This window comes from Eleutherodactylus coqui, chromosome 11 (assembly GCF_035609145.1).
Source record: "Eleutherodactylus coqui strain aEleCoq1 chromosome 11, aEleCoq1.hap1, whole genome shotgun sequence".
Taxonomy (NCBI): Eukaryota; Metazoa; Chordata; class Amphibia; order Anura; family Eleutherodactylidae; genus Eleutherodactylus; species Eleutherodactylus coqui.
In genome coordinates, this window is record NC_089847.1 from 99,947,203 (window position 1) to 99,969,205 (window position 22,003).

The 22,003-nt window shown below is 43.4% G+C and overlaps 1 protein-coding gene across 2 annotated transcripts in view; it reads left to right on the plus strand.

The window, feature by feature from the left end:
• Positions 1 to 6,970: 6,970 nt before the first annotated feature.
• Positions 6,971 to 22,003, plus strand: part of SYT7 (synaptotagmin 7) — a 431,166-nt gene continuing 416,133 nt past the window's right edge. For both annotated transcript variants that reach the window (XM_066583140.1, XM_066583141.1), the window contains exon 1: positions 6,971 to 7,319. In XM_066583140.1, coding sequence (XP_066439237.1) covers positions 7,286 to 7,319 — 34 coding nt within the window. In that variant the 5' untranslated portion in view covers positions 6,971 to 7,285. The remainder of the gene's footprint in view (positions 7,320 to 22,003) is intronic.

A 22,003-nucleotide genomic window follows, 5' to 3' on the forward strand; every position in this document is an offset into this window, starting at 1 on the left:
TCTCTCATTTAGGACGGGTCAGATTCCGCATGTGGGAGCCTGTAGCAGAATCAGGCTTGGCTCCGACCACGGCCGATGTCCATGCGGAAATGTTTAAATCTGTATGGCGTTTGGACCCGTCGAACATACGGAGTACAGATTTTTTTAAAAATCTTTTTTATCCTGTGTCCTCACCAGGCGTTGATGCTGGCACCCGTGACCTACCCTCAATGTCAATTGCAGATGGGCCGCGGGTCGGACGGCTTCCATTGACTTAAATGGAAGCCATCCGTGCGAAATCTGCACAAGAATAAAGCATGCTGCGATTTTATTTTCGCGAGCAGAAATCACTGTCCGCTCATGTGAGCAGACATGCCAGGGCTCTATTTGTGTTAATGGATGCAGAATACCGCGGATCGTCCATGCGGGTGACGATCGCAGATTTCGCAATTCAAATCCAGTTGTGTGATACTGGCCTTAGTGGCCAGAGTGAAAACTGCCAGATTTTAGTTACTTTTTAATGTACATAGAGAGATAAAAAGTTTAAATTCAAGTTAAAAGTAAAAAAAAAAAGTTTGGGGGGCAAATACTATTGATTACCCTGTAATACACAGGGGTTCGGAATGGAAGCTGCTGCTCTAACCCCTGTATAGTGGCTGGCGCTTGTAACTGCAGGCCCAACTCCCATTGAAAGGGTGAAGACGATACCCGGGGGGATCATGGCCCCGTCTAGACACACAGAAGTGCCTCGTGGATGCATGACGCTGGTATAACAGAGTCACCCCCCACGGTAACCATATGCATTACCAGCCAACACTATCACACCCGATAGAAGACAACACATTTCTGTTTTTTTCATAATTTGGTTACAACAGCCATTTTATTATAAACAAATTACATGAATTAATATACCCACGGCGCCCCCCGAATCTTTTCACCCAAGTACGGAAGTACTCGAAAATCGCGGCGCTCGGGCGAAAAAGGGGCGTGACCGAGTAGGTTCACTCATCTCTATTGTTTATGTTAATAAATGTCATTTTTGCTAATTCTGGCGAGTAGTGCACATCTGACTTTTGGATTTTGTGTTTGGTCATCAAGTGGTGCTGTAGTGTACCAGTACATCATTCTGGTCCCCTCCATTATTGTCATACATGTTTGTCTTATGTGGATGCACTGTGCAAAACTGTCATGTCGATTTTCTGTATTTGTGTTGCACAGCTGCAGCTTCTGAAGGGTTAACCACCTTATAATCATTGCTGTGCGTTTGGTTGCATGTTAAGTGTATCTATCTTGCTATGTCATGCGACGTGGTGTGCATGAATCTATAAGTATGAGGGATTGGGTTCCAGAGGAGAGTTCTGAGTCCATCTTCTCGGCTGAGGAGCACCCATCTACCATCTGAGGGTTTGCTACCACAGAGGTGCATGAGGGCACCATCAGCCTTTGTGCAGCTGAAGGTGGAGGAGACGGAGAGATCGCCGGACCGTATGTGAGTGAGTGAGCCTAAATATCTTCCCCATGAATTCCCACCACAAGAGAGAGCCATAGTGAGTATTACCCTTCCCAGTGTATACAATTATATAACAGTGCAGAAGTCTACTGAACCTCTGAAGATAATATTGGGATTTATTGATGATTCCTATGCGGCCGTCTGAAGTATAGATCACCGTATAGTGGTACACCCATAACTGACACCCACGTGTACTGAAGTCTATGACAGCGGGGTGATCATTATAGCAATTCTGTGGGCATTGACTTTCATGTCAAGTATTGCTGAATATGTACTAATTTTTCCTGCACTGTAAACTCTGCCTGCTGAAGCCTACTGTATTTCATGGAAAAGTCACTAGTAAAGTTTTACCGGGCCTCCCCCGTTCCGGAGGACCCGAGGTACTATACACTTGTCCAATGTGATTTATGCACCGTGTGTGAATGCTGGTGTATGGAACGGTGGCGCCACGAACTGACATCTACTACCCCCATCATTGTCTGCCATTACAGGTAACAAGAAAAAGTTATATATAGTTTATTTCTCGGCCCCGTGTGCAATTGCCTTATCAGCCTGTTACAAGTTGGGGTTCCCTCACAGGACATATATCTATCTGTAACTTGCCCGGTGCAGAATTTGGCGTCACGAACAGGCTCATTACAGAAAGTAATTTGTATATTTATATTGCACGTTGCAGTAATTGGCGTCACGCACAGTGTATATTTATTTTTCAAATTCCCTATTGCAATAAGTGGCACCACTCACAGGATGTATATATTTTTACATGGTTGTTCACCACAGTGCCAGACTATAATTTTATGTTCTCTATGGCAATATTGTCTTCATTTCGATATTTTGGACCTGGTTTTGGCATACTGATGACAAATATTGGCCAAATACTGACGTGGGAATATGGCCTGTACAGTGTTCAGTGATGACGGTCCGAAAGAATCCCCTGCCACAGCCTTGTCAGAGGACCGCGATGCCATCAAATTGTTTTCATTGAGGTCGGCGCTTGACAGCAATAGGATGAAGCCAACCCCTGCAGCAATGGGCGGGGAGGGGGGGCTTTAGATATAAGCCCTTCTTAGAAAATTATCCCTAGCTGTAGAAAAAAAAGTTAACTCACCTAGAAGCGCTGTCCGGCTCTTCTCCCCGGCAGTGTTCTTCTGTATGCTGGTGGCCGGGGATTGAAAAATCCCTGCCAACAGAAAGCGCTGCCTCTGACTGGCTGAGAGCTGTGACTAATCACAGGTAGCGCTCAGCCAATGAGAGGCCTTAGGCTGCATTTACATGCTCGAGTTCTGCGTGATTGGATGACACAGAACTCGCGCTTTTAAAGAGACCATTATTTTAAAAGATTAATATACATGAACATTTTACTAAAGATGCGAGATCGAAAAATCACAGCATGTCTTAATTTAGGGCGGTTTCACTGCGAATATTGCCCATTCTTTCCTATGGGAGTGTGAAAAAAAATCATGTGCATTTCTATGCCTTGCAAATGCAATGGGTTTTTTTAAATATTGGAACCACTTGCAATTTTTGAAAAACACATGAAAATGTAATGCATAATGCACATTCTTTGTGCAAAACGTGTCACTCACTTGAAAATTGCATGTTAAATCGCAGGCTAATGAATGTCCAATTTTCTCAGACCTGTACTGTACTTGCCCATGCAAACACAGCCTTAAATGATAAAATTCTGTCTGCCTGTAGCGGCCACTAGGGGGAGCTTAAGAGCGCTTTCACTTTTAACTTTATTAACAACAATTGTTAAAAAAATACACACAACTGCCTTCACGTAATGTTGTCATGTTGGCGTTAATAAAGATAGCAGAGGAGACAGAGGGAAAAATATAAGGGCTGCGCCTACACAGACACTGACAGACATGAGGAGACGCTGCAGGTAGTATTCTACTATTAGAATAATAGATCCTTGATTGTTGTCAGGAGAATACCCAGAGTCACATGACATGTTTGATGGATCACATGACTGACCACTGTTACTATGGACAGACCAGTCCATGGACTATACCATTCTGTTGTGCAAATAGGGGCCATTAAACTGATATGTGAGCAGAATTTGAAATAAATGTTTATGAATAAATTGTATGATTTCCTCTTCTATAATTAAACAGTAGAAAGTGGACAACTCCTTTAAGCCATGCCACAGGCACGTCTTAATAGGCAGAAAAAGGTTCCAGGCTATCTTGGCAATCTTGTTGCAGATGAGCCACTTAGGTGATGGAGGGGTATTCTAAGTCCTGATATCAGAACTGGCAATCTAGAGAGTAAGGCCTCATGTCCACAGGCGGATTGGATTCCACAACGGAATCCAACACTACCCGCGGCTGAGGACCCTGCGGGTCTTCTGCTTACCCGTCCGGGTCTTCTATTTTCTTCACTGCAAATGTGTGCAGAAGCACGGGCCGAAGCACCGCCTCAGATGTGCAGTGGAGTTTTCTTTTAAACTCCTGCTTTCTCGTGGAATCCGCGGCCCATCCACAATTTAGTTGCAGACGGGCCACGATCAGACGGATTCCATTGACTTCTATGGAAGCTGTCATTGCGGGAACTGCACTGAAACGGACCAAAAGGCCAAAAGGCTTGAACTGCCGATCATCCCACTCGGATACCGCAATTCAAGTCTGCCCATGGACGTTGGGCCTTTACTGCCACAATCAGAGTTTTCTTCAATCTCAGCCATTACGGCTGGGTGTCAGCTGTTAGAGACCGCCAACGCCTGCCATGTCTAGAGCGGGGTTGGTTCCTGAGCTTGCACTATAGAGTCAGAGGATTGCAACAGAGAAGATCGGCTTGTACTCTGTTGCAGTCTTCTGCTTGTTATTATCTACCAGCGGGGTACAGCTGTTACTTGCGTTACAGTGTGTTGTCCCAGCTGCACAGTACAGCCAGGTGAGACGCTGCTCATTCTTTATTGTCCCCGTTCTTTGATCTCCTGGGATATCTGCTCTACGGAGCGCTCTGTTTATTTGCATTACAGTCACTCTTTGCAGTGACACCCGACTTTGGAAAGAGTTAATCCACCCCTGGCTTTGGCTCATGAAACTGCTACAAAACAGCATGTGCAATTCCAGCTCTATGGCTTTCTCACTCAAGCGTGTTTGGTTGCGCGCCGCGGATATATCTTTTGCGCGGAAGCACGCAGCAGGTACACAATGACATGCGTACTCGCTGCATGCACATACAATCCCCATACACTATCTTGGTATCGTGTAATATATGCCATGATAGGGCATGCCGCAATATTTTTTGTGCACGCATTTCGCATGCTGTATGTGGGAGGCACAAGAGATTGGTAGTGCGTATAACACACGATAAAACCCTTGTGAAATTACACACCAAATAGTGCGGGTTTTGATGTAGACTTTCTGCTGCAGAATGTCTGCTGTGGGCATTCCGGAGCAAATATGCCCCCGTGAACCCATCCTAAGGCCAGTCTCACACATGCGTTCACAAATCGCTGCATTTTACCGCGATTTCGGACATGTTTGACAGCATTTTTTAATGCACCCCATCATTTTGATGGGTGATGAGGTGCGTTAAAAAACGCTAAAACGCATGAAAATAGACCAAACAGTGCTCTAAAATCACAGCATTTCGGGCGCTAGTCAGCGGGGCCCATTGGAATCAGTGGGAGGGTTGTACAGCGGATAGCACAGTGTTTGAAATGATGCGCTAAGTGCTGTAAAAAGCGGGCTGTGTGAGAGCAGCCTAATATATATAACAACAATATGGAACCACTACACTGCCGTTAGGCTCAATCAACTATTCCCCTTTCTCTGTTCTGTTTGAGGAGCAGAGAAACGGAAATAAAAACGGATAAAATAAAAATAAAGTGGAAGGTTTCCACTTTATTCCCCATTAATTTCAATGTTTTCTCTTGTTTTAATGGAAATATTTCCATTTATTTCCATTATGCGTTATTTCTTTTCTTCTAGATAGATAGATATGAGATAGATATGAGATAGATAGATAGATATGAGATAGATATGAGATAGATAGATAGATAGATAGATAGATAGATATGAGATAGATATGAGATAGATAGATAGATAGATAGATAGATAGATAGATAGATATGAGATAGATAGATGATAGATAGATAGATAGATAGATAGATAGATAGATAGATAGATAGATAGATAGATAGATATGAGATAGTTAGATAGATAGATAGATAGATAGATAGATAGATATGAGATAGATAGATAGATAGATAGATAGATAGATAGATAGATAGATAGATATGAGATAGATATGAGATAGATAGATATGAGATAGATAGATAGAGAGATAGATATGAGATAGATAGATAGATAGATAGATAGATAGATAGATAGATAATGAGATAGATGAGAGATATGAGATAGATAGATAGATATGAGATAGATAGATATGAGATAGATAGATAGATAGATAGATAGATAGATAAATAGATATCATAGATAAATATGAGATAGATAGATATGAAATAGGATAGAGGTAGATATATATGTAGATAGATAGTAGAGATGAGCGAGCACACTCAGTAAAGGCAAATACTCAAGTGAGCATCGCTCTTCTAGATAACTGCATACTCGTCCGAGCTGCTCGCTCATCTCTAATAGATAGATGTGAGATAGATAGATAGATAGATAGATAGATATTAGACAGTTAGATATGAGATAGATATAAGATAGATAGATAGATAGATATGAGATAGATAGATAGATATTAGACAGTTAGATATGAGATAGATATAAGATAGATAGATAGATAGATAGATAGATAGATAGATAGATATTAGATAGATATGAGATAGATAGATAGATAGATATGAGATATATAGAGAGATAAATAGATAGATATGAGATAGACATTAGACAGATAGATAAATAGATAGATATTAGATAGATATAAGATAGATAGATATGAGATAGATAGACAGATATAAGATAGATAAATATTAGACAGATAGATAAATAAATAGATATGTGATAGATAGATAGAAGATAGATAGATATTAGACATATAGATGATAGATAAATAGATATGTGATACATAGATAGATAGACAGATATATGATAGATAGATATTAGACAGACAGATAGATAGATAGATAGATAGATATGAGATAGATAGATATGAGATAGATAGATAGATATGAGATAGATAGATAGATATGAGCTAGATAGATAGATAGATGTGAGATATGTAGATATTAGACAGATAGATAAATATTGTATCAGTAACATTTTGCCTGTCACTCCTGGTTATAATACATTACAGTATTAGGAGGTGATGCAGCTCAGACCTGTATGTGTAGAAGGTGTTGTTCTGTTTACCCCACATATATGTAATTGGATTTGGATGCCCGCGCACCTATCCCTGCCCGCGCTCCAGGTGCCAATAACAAGGATGACATTAGGATGCGTGCTTGTGTGTGCAGTTTCTGTTCCTGCCAGCAGCCAGCAGCATGAGGATGTAAGAGAGAAAGCAAGTGACAGGGAAGGGAGAGACACAGAGAGGAAGAGAGAGGGAGAGAGGTTGGTTCCTTCCTAAAGATCCTCATCCATTGACACTCTGAGCTGCACACAGGAGCTTCCAAAGCCACTTGCAGCCCCCGAGCTTCTTCATGTAGAGGTCTGGTCACTGGAGTCAAGGATACAGGAGATCTGGAAGTGGCAACATAGTTCTATCTCCCTCCTCTTTTTCCCACCTCGCAGGCTGTCTTTGTCGTTTCCTGGGACGTAAAAAAGGGGAAGGGAAGAGAGAAAAGGGATCCGCGGAGGAGCATAGGCAAGAAGGAAGATGCACATTAACCGAGAGGTTTCCGCCAGTAAAGGTAATAGTACTGGATACTGTATCCCCTTTGCAGCCCCTATGGACATAGAGCGGTGTCCTTGTGTTTTGCTGCTGCTAAGAGGCAGGAGACTTAGCAATAACATGTAATGGGGGGCACACCTTGCATCCTGGTACTCTACCCATGCCTCCTGCCCAGCTGTCACAGGTAAACCCATGGAACATCTGTGCCTCAGGTTGCTGTGTGTATGTGAACTCCGTCTTGTTGAAGCTAAATCTGGTGTAAAGTTCCTTTATCTTGAAGGCACTCCGGTCTAGGGTCTCGCTTGTAAGGTTGGGTTACACAATAGTTAAATCCCTTCACAAGTGGTTGGCTCAGTGTTCTGTTTGTTTCAGTCTTGTGTGCTTAGGAGCTGCTCCCGAACACAAATGAAAATTCATATCCCATATCCTTCTCGGCGTCTTACCTTCTTATGTGTCAAATTAAAACCATAATCCGTTTGGTAGTAATATTACAGCTGGCATATATATGTGCACACACACCCACGCACGCACACACATGCACACACTCAAGTTTACGGATTTCTACGCCGTACATATTCATCATTTCTCTTGGATTCTAGCTGATTGACTCAATATTTATAGCTGCACCTGCTGCTTCTACAAGGTGCCACAGTCTAGAATTAGGAGCATGGCAAGTGACGGCTGCCCTCTGCCCCTGGCACTTCATCATGTGAGCTCACTGCCCTACAACCCTTACCCCAATGTCATTCTTTAGACTCCTTCACACTTGACATTTCTCATTTGATATCACGTTGTCAAACTATGTATGTCCTTCACCCCTTATTTCCTACATGCTGTGCTACCACGATTCATTATTTTGCCGTTGCCTACATTATTAACCCCTTCACACTTCCTGCTCATTGTTAAGATACTAGCGACTGCATGAACCCTTAATTTCCATGTTGACCCAATTGGCTGTTTTTCACTGTACTCTCTGCAATGTGACCTGTGTTGCCTGTGATTTTCTATCCCTCATCCCTCTCTACCAACCACTTCCTACCTTCTTCTTCCTCCTTTCACCCTGCTCTCTGCTCCTTTACACCACCATGACCCATCTACCCAACTTCCTTCCTGTGTCCATACATTATATGACTTCCCCGCACCAACTTTTGGAATTGCTGGAGCTTTTTTTGTTTTGCTCACTACTCCTTTTCTCAATGGCACCTCTTCTTCTATGAGGTATAACGTAACCCAGCAAGTGAACAAGTGCATCTGGGAGTGTGTGAATGGATATGAAGCTCATGGAGGAGTTTGCACCATGTTCCTTTTCCGACCAGATATAGACAAGTTGTGGTAGTGATGATAACTAGGATCCACACAATGAAAATTATTATGGAGCCTTTGTATTAAAAGTTTGAATGAGTTAGTGGAAGATTCTATAAGGTTTCTATGTAACAAACCAATAATGGAAACACTATGTGGTGTAGGGAATGGAATCTATAGTTCGATGATGATGATGGTTCAGTTAAGGCTGACTTTCGGTCACTTTATGGATCGACATCCGGCATGCTTTCCTATCTGCATAATGTGTATATAGAATCATAAGAAAGGATACAAACCAAAATGAGAAAAGAATACGAAAGTCATAGAAACAGTTAAAGGGAAAAACAGTAGAGTGAGTTAGAGCATGAATAAATACTTGGTTTTAGAATGAATGCTATTAGTATGATATAACAACAGAGATTAGCTGCCAGGACGGCTCTCGCCATAGAAGTCAATTGGATATGTTACATACCTCTTTAAGTATTGTATTATAACAGCATTATTTTAGTTCATTCGCATTTATGTGTTGTACATTATACTGTATTTACACGCTGTGCAAAAGTTTTAGGCAGGTGTGGGAAAAATGCTGTAAAGTAAGAATGTTGTAAAAAATCGAAGGGTTAATAGGTTATTTTTTTTTTTTGTCAATGAACAAAATGCAAAGTGAATGAGCAAAAGAGAAATCTAAATCGAATCCATATTTGGTGTGACCGCTCTTTCGAAACAGCATCAGTTCTTCTAGGTACATTTGCACACAGTTTTTAAAGGAACTCAGCAGGGATTGTTGTTCTAAACATCTTGGATAACTAAGCACAGATCTTCTGTGGATGCTGGCGCTCAAATCCTTCTGTCTCTTCATGTAATCCCAGATAGACTGGATGATGATGATGAGATCAGAGCTCTGTGGGGTCATATCAGCACTTCCAGGACTCCTTGTTCTTCTTTACGCTGAAGATAAATCTTAATGGCACTGGCTGGATGTTTGGGGTCATTTTCCTGCTGATGAATACATTTGGATCCAATCAGACGCCTTGTATTTTTTAAAAACGTCTTACTTTGCTGCATTTTTCTCATACCAGCGTAAAACTTTTGCACAAAGGCATTTTATAGCAAGGGGAGACAGAATCACGTAGGTTAAACTGTAACCTAAATCCGAATATTGGAGAATAGCTGGACAGTCTTCATATGTCAGGGGGTCATAATCATTGAAATCTGGCTTACATTGAAAGCACATTATGATAAACTGAGTTCTTTTTTATCTATAAGCCAATCAATAGATGTGATCATGTGATCATCTTGACCACTGGACCATGACTAATATCATACCTACAAGAATTGTATCCTACGTGTTTACTAGTATTACTAGTCTATATTGTTACACATGTGGCACTGTATAAAAACAACCACGTGAGTCAGTATATAATATCTGTTGTTATCACACAAACGTTATGGCATTACTCACTGAACATCTGATCTGAAGATTGCAGATAGCAAAGAACTTGATGGAAGGTTGAGGTTACTTTTTGAAACAATGTCCTAGTTAAGTCAGTCATCTTCTATTGAAATCTTATGTCTATGGTTACAATTACAAAAGACAGGTAAATTGTTTTGGCTAATTAGATGCTATATAATCTACAACTGCTAGAGATGAGCGAGCATGCTCGGTTACTCGAGCGAGCATCGCTTTTTTTGAGTAACTGCCTACTCGTCCAAAGAGATTTGGGGGGTGAGCGGGGGGTTGTGGGAGAGAGATCTCTCTCACTCCCCCCCCCCCCGCTCCTCCCCGCCGCCCCTCGAATCACTTCGGATAAGTAGGCAATTACTCGAAAAAAGCGATGCTCGCTTGAGTAATTGCCTTAACCGAGCACGCTCGCTCATCTCTAACACCTGCCTTTGCAATAGAGGAACTGAGTAGCTTAATCCTTCATCTTCATTGGCAAATGTGACCCTAAAAAAGACGTTTAGTCTTCGTAGATACCTAATTTATCACAGTCTAGAGACAGGGGGCAAATCTGGGGGTCCTACTTTCTTATACTGAAAAGTAGAGGGGCAGCAAATAAGCCACTATGTTATAATAGGCGTCTCTGGGGGCAAGAATCAGCCCTAGGTGTGGAGGCAAATTATGATTTTTGGTTCATTCTGCCCTAACGAGACCTATACAAATACTCACAAATTACAATTTCGGGGTGAATAAACGGTGAACTGGAACTCCTAATAATCCGATACAACTTTAGAATTCTCCTGCAGAAATAACTGATATCATTTTTGTCCGATGGTTCTCATCAAGAGGAGTTTAATGGATCGATAAGACTTGGTATAAAGATCAGCCATGGCACATCACAGGAGACGTACCTGTTAGGCGAAGAACGTGTCAGAGCTTGAGGTGTTGTAAAACTGCTCAGCTTATCGATGTGACCAAACCCCTGAGGCATCTGGAAGGATGATCAATAGTTAAGGCCGTTAAGGCTCCTATAAAACTGCCTGGAAGCTGAAATTAAATACTTAATTACTGCTACAATTTTCAGTGATTAAAGTGCACTCACAGTGACTGCGCTCCCAAATGTCATTTTACATTTCTTCTATTGTTAACCCCACATCTCCTCCCGTTGTCCAGCACCTCAATAGTGAGAGTAGAGGTTTAGGTCTGTAGGGTTAAATATATCGCTCACCCATTTCTACAGTAGTTTTTCTGCAGGATCAAAACACTGTCAAGGTTTTCTACTGGAAAACTTCTGAGTGATAAATGGTTGTTTACTGCGCATCAAAATTATATATATTTCCTCATCCCATCCACATCCCATCACTTTTAAATTACTAGGTATTGCGTCTCCTCGTGTTACTTTGTATCATCGTGCCTTACGAGCCCTTCCATTCTTTTGTATCCTGTTGCTTTACCTGCTTCTCAAAACTTGTCCTTGTTTATCTCCCCATACGTCATCACTGCCAATAAGATTCCACCCGTTATTAGTCCAACTTTTCCAGGACTTACAATAGATTTGGATGACCTATCCTTATAGGTCTTCTACATTATATCAGTGGGGGTCCAACTCCCAGAACCTACACCTTATAGGGGTTTTAGCACAATTATATTGCAGGCTGTGTTGCACAACATGGGTTTCTAGATACGATGAAGCCAATGGAGTTACCCAAGATATAGAGAGTTTATTTAAGCATACAGAGTTGTAAATAATACCGGTATAAGAGTAAATAAGCTACATGACCATCACTCACCCATTGCCTAATGCTATCTGCACTAAGTCAGTCCTATGAATAATATTCCCTGCAATCAATAAGATAGCGACAACATTTAGGAAACAGTAGTGATAACTTGTAATTGTGGTAAAACCCCTTTAAATGAGCGTTTCAGTCTCTCCCTTGTATAGCAGGCACAGCGTCGTACAATATATAGCACTTTGCATGACTGCGGCTTAATCCCATTCACTTGAATGGGACTGAGCTTTGCAAAGGCCATGCGACCAATGAATGTGACATCACTGGCTGAGGAAGAGGCCACGGGTGTACACCCAAGGACCAAGTCTCTTCAAGCAGGTGATCTGCTTGAGTGCTGTAAGTAAGCGTCCCACCGATCTAACATTGATGATCTATTCTAGAAAACACTTACTGTATAAGCCGGCAATACATGTGAGATAGCTCTTGGTAGACTAGGAGGTCTACTAATGGAGGGGGCCTCTACCAGAAATGTTGAAACAAGGGATTGGTCATTCATATCCAATATGCATGGTCCATCTTTTCCCTGTCATCTGCTGTTGGGGATTGTTTGGGGGCCTCTGTATACATAGGGTCATTAGATGACTTTTATGTCAAGTACAAGGCCAGCTTTAGCAGAGAACTTCTCAAAGAGGATGAAGAGAGGTGGAAAAATTTCTATGAGAGATCTGTGACAAGATTTTAGCTCTATGGCTCCTTATGGCCGCTGTAACGTAACGTCTTCCTGGACCCACTAAAAACAGGAAAACAACCTTATTGCTTAACTGGCTCTAGGCGGATGAAGTTCTTTCTTGTGAAGTTCACCAAGTTGGTGTAGGATGTCTTGCAGGGCAGGCAATGCTCTCCGAGAAAAAGGGTATGCTAATAAGCTTTTTTGCTCCTTTACCTTGAGGAGGTAGAAAGCTGGAACTCTAGTGCTACCTATTGGATACCAACCCTATAAGTCAATGGCTAACGTTTTATCAAGCCTTACAGCATGATTATGAATATAACCCAAACCAGAATATTTTCTATATGGAAAAGTGGCTCATCTGTAGACAGGTTGTGGGGTTTTTGCTACTCGTCAGTGCAGAGCAGGGTACTGGTTGGCTTGGTGAGAGACCTTTGATGTGGTGAGTCACTAGAGGGTCTGACACAGAGAGAAAGCACAGCGCAAATGTTACTTTTTAGGGCCAGTTCACACGGACGATTTTTTTTTTAATCCGAGTTATGTCTGAATTTGTAACTGAGCAAACTTGGACAGAACTTGGACTCATAAAAATGAATGGGGCTATGGGGCCGAGCACTATTCTACTCTCATTTACGGATGAGAGTAGGGCATGCAATGTCCAAGTTCCCATATGGGGTGTCCATGTGCTGTCCAATGCAAGTTGCACTCAGTTGTCTGGATGTGGCATTAGGGTGTCTTGACATCATTTGAATAGTTCAGAACACAATTTGTAAGGAACATAAAGGTTACATAATGAGGGAATCTGCAAGAAAAAAAAGTCACCAAAGTATTTCCATTGTGATACCTTAGTTTTAAACTGAGCAAAAATTGATTTTTCATGTTTTTCCCCAGAGTTGCCCCTTTATGTCATTGCTCTTTTCATACTCAGATTGGCATTTTTAATTTTTTTATCATAAGGACTCATAGATCATACGATGCTTCAACTATGATTTGAGTAAGTGAAGCTCAATGGGATCATAATCAGGCAAGCAGTAGTAAGAGTACTATGAGCGAGCACCGTCCTCACTTCCGTACATAATTCCTCACAAGGAATGCTCATTTGCGAATGAAGTTTGGAAATAGTGGAGCTCCTTCCTATGACAGTAATCCTCTGTTATAATCATCTTCACTCTACATCTCTATTAGTCCTAGTTATGCAGTATTTGCATTATCCTTTAATGCTCCTTTTCATCACCCCTAACACTTCATGGAATCTATCTGCTTATGGAAGATAGAATTTCACAAACTAACCGCCTCTCAGTCCCTTTGGATTCTAGTCTCTTTTAAGGGCCTATTCTCAGGATAGATCATCAATAGCAGATTGGCAGGGGTCTTTTGCACAGGACCCCAGTCAATCAGCTGTTCTCTGGGCCAATGCATGGAGTTTATTTCTGCAAAAAGCAGACAGCTCTGTTCCAAATACTGCGGCCAGACATGTGACTGCAGGCCAAGTTCACATTGAAATGAATGGGAACTTTTCCTGTAATATCAAGCCTGGCCACTGCACTGGAAATGGCGCTGTCTGCATCCTGCAGAAATCAGCTCAGCGCACGAGCGCAGCGGCTTGTTGAACAGCAGATCGGCCAGTGTCTTTGATGACAGACCTACTATTGATTACCTGATCTACTATTAATGAACTGAGAATAGACAATCAATAGGGACAACCCCCTTTAAGTGTATGTACCATAGCTTCTGATATAAACAGCAGGGTCCTGATTCACAGCTAAATCCAAGCCAATCACTGCCAATAATATTCTGATGTATACATCTATATTCACTCTAAAACATAAGTGCAGTATTTCAATCTACTGTGATTATATCATTGTGCAATGAGTCTGCACAGCACACTAATGGTACAGCTTATTTGCTATGATGTAGAATGGCACGGGGGGCATAGAAGCCAATTTACAACTCAAATCTCTACAGCCAAAGGCAAAGAACCATAGATCAAGCCCATAGGGGCCCATTTTAAAGGAAGTCTAGCTACTCAGGGTGGACACCCACTGGCGTTATTTTATATCTTGCGCTGCGAGAGCAAGTGAAAACACTCGTCTCGCAGCGCAAGAAAAACGCTGGCAAATCGCTGGACCATCGCCAGTGTTTTCAATGGGACCGCAGGGAGGAAAGAATCCTCTGCCACAGCGGTCACAGCTGTGACCGCTGTGGCAGAAGTGCCGCATGCTATCCCATTGCTTTCAATGGGATTGGCGCTGCTGCCGGTACCATTGAAAGCAGTGGTTTCTTGCAAGCCCCGCAGTATGATTTTCGGGGAAAGGCTTGAAATATAAGCCCTTCCTTGAAAATCATCATTAACTGGTTAAAAGAAGAAAAGAAAATTGACTCACCTCTCCGCCGCTCAGACGCGTCCTCCGGCTGGCTCCCCGGCACTGCTGTCCAGCACTTTCCGCAGGCTGGGATTTAAAAATCCTCCTGAAAGGACTGTGCTGATTGGCTGAGCACTCAGCCAATTACAGCTAGTGCTTAGCTATTGGCTGAGCGCTCAGCCAATTACAGCTAGTGCTTAGCCAGCTGGAGGACGCGTCTGAGCGGCGGAGAGGTGTATTAATTTTTTTTTTCTTCTTTTAACAAGTTAATGATGATTTTCAGGGAAGAGCTTGTATTTCAAGCTCTCCCCCCCAAAAAAAATCATACTGCAGGGCTTGCCAGAAACCACTGCTTTCAATGGGATAGCATGCTGCATTTCTGCCACCGCTATCACAGCTGTGACAGCAGTGGCAGAGGATTCTTTCATCCCCGCGGTCCCCGTGGGGATGAAGGAAACTCCTGCCACAGCTGTGGCAGAAGTCCGTGGTATTCTCCCTATGTTCCAGCAATTTTCCAGCGTTTGTTCTTCGCTGCGAGGCGAGTGTTTTCACTTGCTCTCGCAGCGCAAGATAGAAAATAACGCCAGTGGGTGTCCACCCTCATTTTGGCAGAGCAAACTAATTGTATTGTAAGATGTGGGACTTGGCGATGATGATAACGATAGATACCTTTATTATTTTGAACAGAAGCTCCAATCCAGATATATGAACAAGTGACAGCTTGACCATCCAATCGGCAGCTAGCCTCCAGCTCTCTCCCGTCTCCTGCCTCTAACCAGCTTCCTGAAGTTTTGATTGATGTCTCCAGCTCTGGCCGCTGTAGACATCTTATATTCTCAATATTTTGCCCCTCTGTTGCACTACGGGACCAGCGTATGCACATTGATGCCATTCCTGATGTGACCAGCTGGGAGGAAGTCACTGCACATGCGCCAGGTCCTTGATGCAGCATACTTGAAACGCAAGACATCTTCAATGGCATGTCTCACATTTCAAGTATTCTGCACCTTTAAGGCGCCTGAACATGTCATCATTCATGACATGACTGTGTGAGAGTACGTCACTGCGCCTGCACTGAATCCCTCAGTGTGAAAATGCACGCCTATCCGCATGGGAAGCATGTCAATCAGGAACGTATCTATAGGGGATGCAGAGGATGCGGTTGCGCCTGGGCCTAGGAGCCTTACCAGGCCCATAAGATCTATTTTCTCCATATAGGGAGCCCAGTACTATGAATAAAGCATTATAGTTGGGGCCGTGTTACAGGTTTTGCATTGGGGCCCAAAAGCTTCAAGTTACGCCTCTGTCAACATTGATATTTCTGGACTGGAACTTCTGTCCAAGATAATAATGGTACCGTTATCATGACCACCAAGTCCCATACCATACAATGCAATTAGTTTATCCCGCCAAAATGATGTGACAGACTTCCTTTAAGGCCCATTTATACGCAACGATTATTGCTCAAAATTCGTTCAAACGATGGCATATGAGCAATAGTTGTTGCGTACAAATGCTCCCAGCGTTTACTCTATAGCTGAACAATGATTTTAAGGTGAGCTTAAGGCGCCCTACACACGGTTGCAAATTCTGCGGCGGGATTTCCCGCAGAATTTCCACCCGTGCCCGCCTGCATATGATTGCATTACAATACGCAATCCTATGCAGATGGCTGCGATTTGTCCACGTGAAATCACATGCGGAAAACAAAGCGCGGCATGCTCTATTTCTGTGCGGGTCTCGCAGAGGCCCGCACAGAAATGTCCGTCCCGGGCCGCCAGCTCCACTCTGCGTATGCGCCGACTGGCCGTCAAGCGGCACATCAAAGAGCCGGAGAGGTGAGCCCCGCTCGGGTTCCGACCCGGCCTTCTGCAGGCGGCCTAAATTCCATTCTTCAACCGGAGAGGAGATAACACAGAGAGCGGGCTGTGTTCTCCATTCGTGCAGCTGATTACATTGTATTCATGCTGGCAGCCAGTGACAGCCCATGGGAGAACAAAGGAGCTGATTGCAAGCTCAGACCACCTGCTGTGTTCTGCAAGCAACTCCTGGAGGCTGATTTGCTTGCAAATGAAGCTGATAAAATGCTATTGGGCATTAGTGCCCATTAGTACTTTATGCAAAATAATCGCTAAAACTCTCAATATTTCAATTGTTTGAAAGATTGTCTTTGCATGTAAATAAGCCTTTAATGAATATTGAGTACCTGCACATGGAAACGAGGAAGCTGGAAATGTACTTCATCATAAAGTTAGGATGGGGGCATTAGGACCTTTCATTCAATGTGGTTAGGAGTATGGTGGTGTCAAATAGCTGTTAAAAAAGGACTACTTTTTGTCTCTTCTAATTTTGCATGCATGCCGCTGTGTACAGTATGTTAGACAGAGTCTCCCCATATCTTCTTTATTTAGTCACTGTGACCCCACCATATTTTCTCTTTGTGACTCTTAAACCTGAAAGTTTCATATTTTGATAGATAGAATGATGTCGCCCTTAAACCTGGTTTGGCTAAGAAATAGTTAAAGAACACAATTTTGTTTTTATGAAGAGAATATATTACTTGCAGACAGGTTTTTGGCTTGCATTCAGGTTCTATCCTTTCTACATCACAGTGAATTCTCTACCTTTGGTGAATACATAAGATTGAGGCTCCCTGCAGTTTGTGAATCTGCTGCGTACACTCGCTGTTTGCACAGAGAATTCCTTCTGAGCGGTGAACTGCCGCTTACACACCCACTAACTAAAAATAAACAACGGCTAAAGGGAAAGGGACACCTCCTCAGGAACCTCACCGATTAACCAGCCTACAGTCATTACATAGTAATATAGTGTGTAAGGCTGAAAATTACACCTGTCCATCCAGTGCAGGGCATTATCCTGCAATGTTGATCCAGGGGAGGAAAAAAAAAACAATGACGAAAAAGCCAATTTTCCTCATTTAAGGAAAAAATTCCTTCCTCAATCTAATCTGGCAATCAGAATAATCCTTGGATCACCAACCCTTCTGAAGTAATCAGTGACTATAACATGTAATATTGTATCACTCAAGAAAGACGTCCAGTCCCCTCTTGTGCTCTTTTATCGAGTCCGCCATCACCACGTCCTCAGGCAGAGAGTTCCATAGTCGCACTGCTCTTACAGTAAAGAACCATCTTCTATGTTGGTGTAGAGACCTTCTTTCTTCTAGATGTAGAGGACGCCCGCTTGTTACAGCCACAGTCCTGGGTATAAATAGATAATGGGAGAGATCTCTATATTTTTCCCTGATATATTTATACATAGTTATTAGGTCCCTAAATAAACCCAATTTTGATAACTTCTCTGGGTATTGTGGTTTGCCCATTCTGTTTATCATTTTAGTAGCCCACCTTTAAACCCGCTTAAGCTCTGATATGAAACAACAGTCTGTCTATCACATTATTTAATTCCTTTAGAAACTGGGGGTGTTCGCCACCACGACCTGGATATTTGTCTCTATTAATCTATTTAAGGTGGCTATGCACTTCTTCCTGGGCTAAACCAGTGACAATTAGTGGAGAGTTTACTTTATCACTTTGCATTTCACTTGACCTTTCATTTTCCTGAGTGAATACACTGGAGAAAAAAACTATTTGACTGATTTGCTTTTTCCCCATCACCCTCTACAATTTTCCCCTCATTATTTTTTAAAGGGTCAACACTTTCCATTTTAATCTTTATGCCATTTATATAGTTGAAGAACAGTTTAAAAGTTAATTTTACTCTCTTTGGCAATGAGTCTCTCTGTCTCTACCTTTGCTGCTTTGATTTGCTTTTTACATAATTTAGTTTTCCTTATAAGTTCTTTGTGCTTCCTCGATGTCTTCGTGTTTTGTAGTTTAAACGCCTTCTTTTTGTTGTTTATTGCCCCCTTTACATCTTTATTGAGTCGCATTTATTTTCTTCTACTCCTAACCCCTTTATTCCTGTAAGGTATGAACCATTCAGAGTAAGTATCTAAGATGATTTTAAACATTTCCATTTATTGTTTGTACTCCTTTTTCTGAGTACATTGTCCCAGTCTATAAAGTTTAGGGCATCTCTGAGCTGGTCGAACTTTGCCTTCCTAAAGTTTAGTATTTTCGTAGCTCCCTGATAAAACTCCCTTTTGAAAGATAATTGGAAATGTATTAAATTATGGTCAATATTACCCAGATACCCCCCAACCTGCACCCTTGTTATTCTGTCAGGTCTGTTGGTTAATATTAAGTCTAAAATGGCCATCCCTCTAGTTGGGTCCTGTACATGTAGGGAAAGGTAATAGTCTTCCTTTTTAATGCTCAGGGGTTTTTCTGGGAGTCCCAATATTGGTGATCTATCCTTGAGTCTTCAGTACTGCGGTCTGCAGCTCAGGACTCCTGCCTATCAGTTGTTTGAGAAGCCTCTTCACAGCATACAAGGCCACTCCCAGCTGTTTCCTAGTCGTACCTTAAACTTTCACTATAATATCAGTGTAAGCATGCATGCCACGCAAGTGGCTGCCACGCGAATATGAGCTGTATTAAAGTATGAGCTGGAGAAAGTATGATACAGTTTGATCATGGCAGTTCGACAGGGTAGGAGGCAGGTAGGCCTCAAACTCTGCCTTAATGCTTTGCACTTAAAAGCTATCGCTAATGCTGTCACCTCTGTTCTCATTCTTGCTCTCAGTTTCAGAACTTCTTTCAAGTGCCAACCTCTGGGGCCCACTATTCAAATTAGCCCCTCTCTCCTGTCCTCACCTATGCACAGCTCGCATGCACTCTTTACCTTCTTGCTTAGCCTCAAACCCCCTCATGTCACTAACAAAAATAACAGTCTTCCTCATAAATCTCCTAATCATCTGCTAACCCTCACTATTCTGCTGTTACTAGCTGCTGGGGATATCTCTCTGAATCCTGGCCCACACTCCACTGCTCCCAGCTATCACCCCTTACCTGACTCACTAATAAAATCCCCAAGCCCAACTGCTAGCCCATGCATACCCTCCCCTGACTCCTTTAAATGTGCACTCTGGAACTGCCAGTCAGCATGTAACAAACTCCCCACCATCCACGACTTTTTTACTGCTAAATCCCTAAATCTGCTCGCTCTCACAGAAACGTGGATACAGCAGTCTGACACGGCCTCCCCTGCTGCACTGTCTTACAATGGCCTGCAGTTCTCCCATACCCCGAGACCAGATGACAGGCGTGGCGGAGGAGTAGGTGCTCTTCTCTCCCCGAAATGTACCTACCAGGTCATCCCCCCTGTACCCTCACTCACTTTTCCATCATTTGAGGTACATACGCTACGGCTTTTCCGCCCGCTGTCCATGCGAGTAGCAGTTATCTATCGCCCCCCAGGTGCTGCTCGCCTGTTTTTTGGACCACTTTGCCGCCTGGCTCCCCCACTTCCTATCCTGTGAAATTCCAACCCTCATCTTAGGTGATTTAAACATCCCCACTAATGACCCCAACTCTTCATCTGCCTCTCAGCTTCTTTCGCTCACCTCCTCCCATGGTCTCTCTCAACTCACAGCCTCTCCCACTCACAGGGATGGCAATACTCTGGATCTGGTCTTCCTCCGTCTCTGCTCTGCTTCCAACTTCACTATCTCCCCTCTCCCACTCTCGGATCATAACCTCCTCTCTTTCTCTGTCACGCTCCCTAACATCTCTCCAGACCCACCTACCTACAGTACCTACAGGAACATAAAGGCCATTCACACCCAGAACTTTGCTGAATCCCTACAGTCCTCTCTGTCCCCCATCTCTCTCCTCACCTGCCCCAACCTGGCTGCCGCTCACTACAACACCGCTCTCAAACATGCCCTGGATGAAGCGGCGTCCCCCAGGACCCGAGCCATCCGATGTAGATCACGGCAACCCTGGCTCACACCTCAAACGTGCTTCATCCGGCGGTGCTCTAGAAGTGCTGAACGGCTGTGGAGGAAATCGCAAACGTCCGCAGACTTCCTCCACTACAAATTCATGCTCAGAACCTACAACCTTGCCCTCCACCATGCCAAACAAGTCTACTTCACCTCTCTAGTGTCCTCACTATCCCACAACCCTAAACGGCTCTTTGATACTTTTCACTCCCTTCTCAGCCCTAAATCGCAGCCCCCGGTGACGGATCTCAGTGCCAAAGAGCTGGCTGCTTACTTCAAAAAGAAAATTGATGACATCCGTCAGGAAATAACTTCCCAATCCCAGACTAGCCCCGACCATAGTCTTGTCAGCACTGCATCTAGCTCCTGCTCACTGTCTGTGCTCAGACCAGCGACAGAGGAAGAAGTCTCCAAATTGCTCTTCTCTGCTCGCCCCACCACCTGCGCTAGCGACCCCCTCCCCTCACACCTCCTCCGTTCCTTCTCCCCAGTGGTCATCTCCCATCTCACCACTATATTCAACCTCTCTCTGACCTCTGGCATCTTTCCCTCTTCTTTCAAACACGCCATCATATCCTCACTGCCAAAGAAGCCGACTCTGGACACGACTGATGCTGCCATCTACCGACCCATCTCAAACCTCCCCTTCATCTCCAAACTACTAGAACGGCTGGTTTACTCCCGCCTTGTAAGCTACCTATCAGAGCACTCTCTCCTAGATCCCCTACAGTCTGGCTTTCGACCTCAACACTCGACAGAAACTGCCCTTACAAGGGTATCCAATGATCTACTGACAGCCAAATCGAGGGGTGATTACTCCCTACTGATCCTCCTCGACCTCTCCGCAGCATTTGACACTGTTGACCACAAACTCCTCCTCAGTATGCTACGCTCCATTGGCCTAAAGGACACTGCTCTCTTCTGGTTCTCCTCCTACCTATCTGACCGCTCTTTCAGTGTCTCCTTTGCTGGCTCTACCTCCCCTCCTTTTCCTCTTGCTGTTGGGGTCCCCCAGGGCTCTGTCCTCGGCCCCCTTCTTTTCTCTATCTACACAGCCCCTATTGGACAAACCATCAGGAGATTTGGCCTCCAATACCACCTGTATGCTGATGACACCCAGCTATACACCTCTTCCCGTGACATCTCTGCACCTTTACTCCAAAACATCACTGACTGTCTGTCCGCTGCCTCTAACACCATGTCCTCTCTCTACCTAAAACTAAACCTCTCTAAAACTGACCTGCTGGTATTTCCACCCTCCACTAACCGCC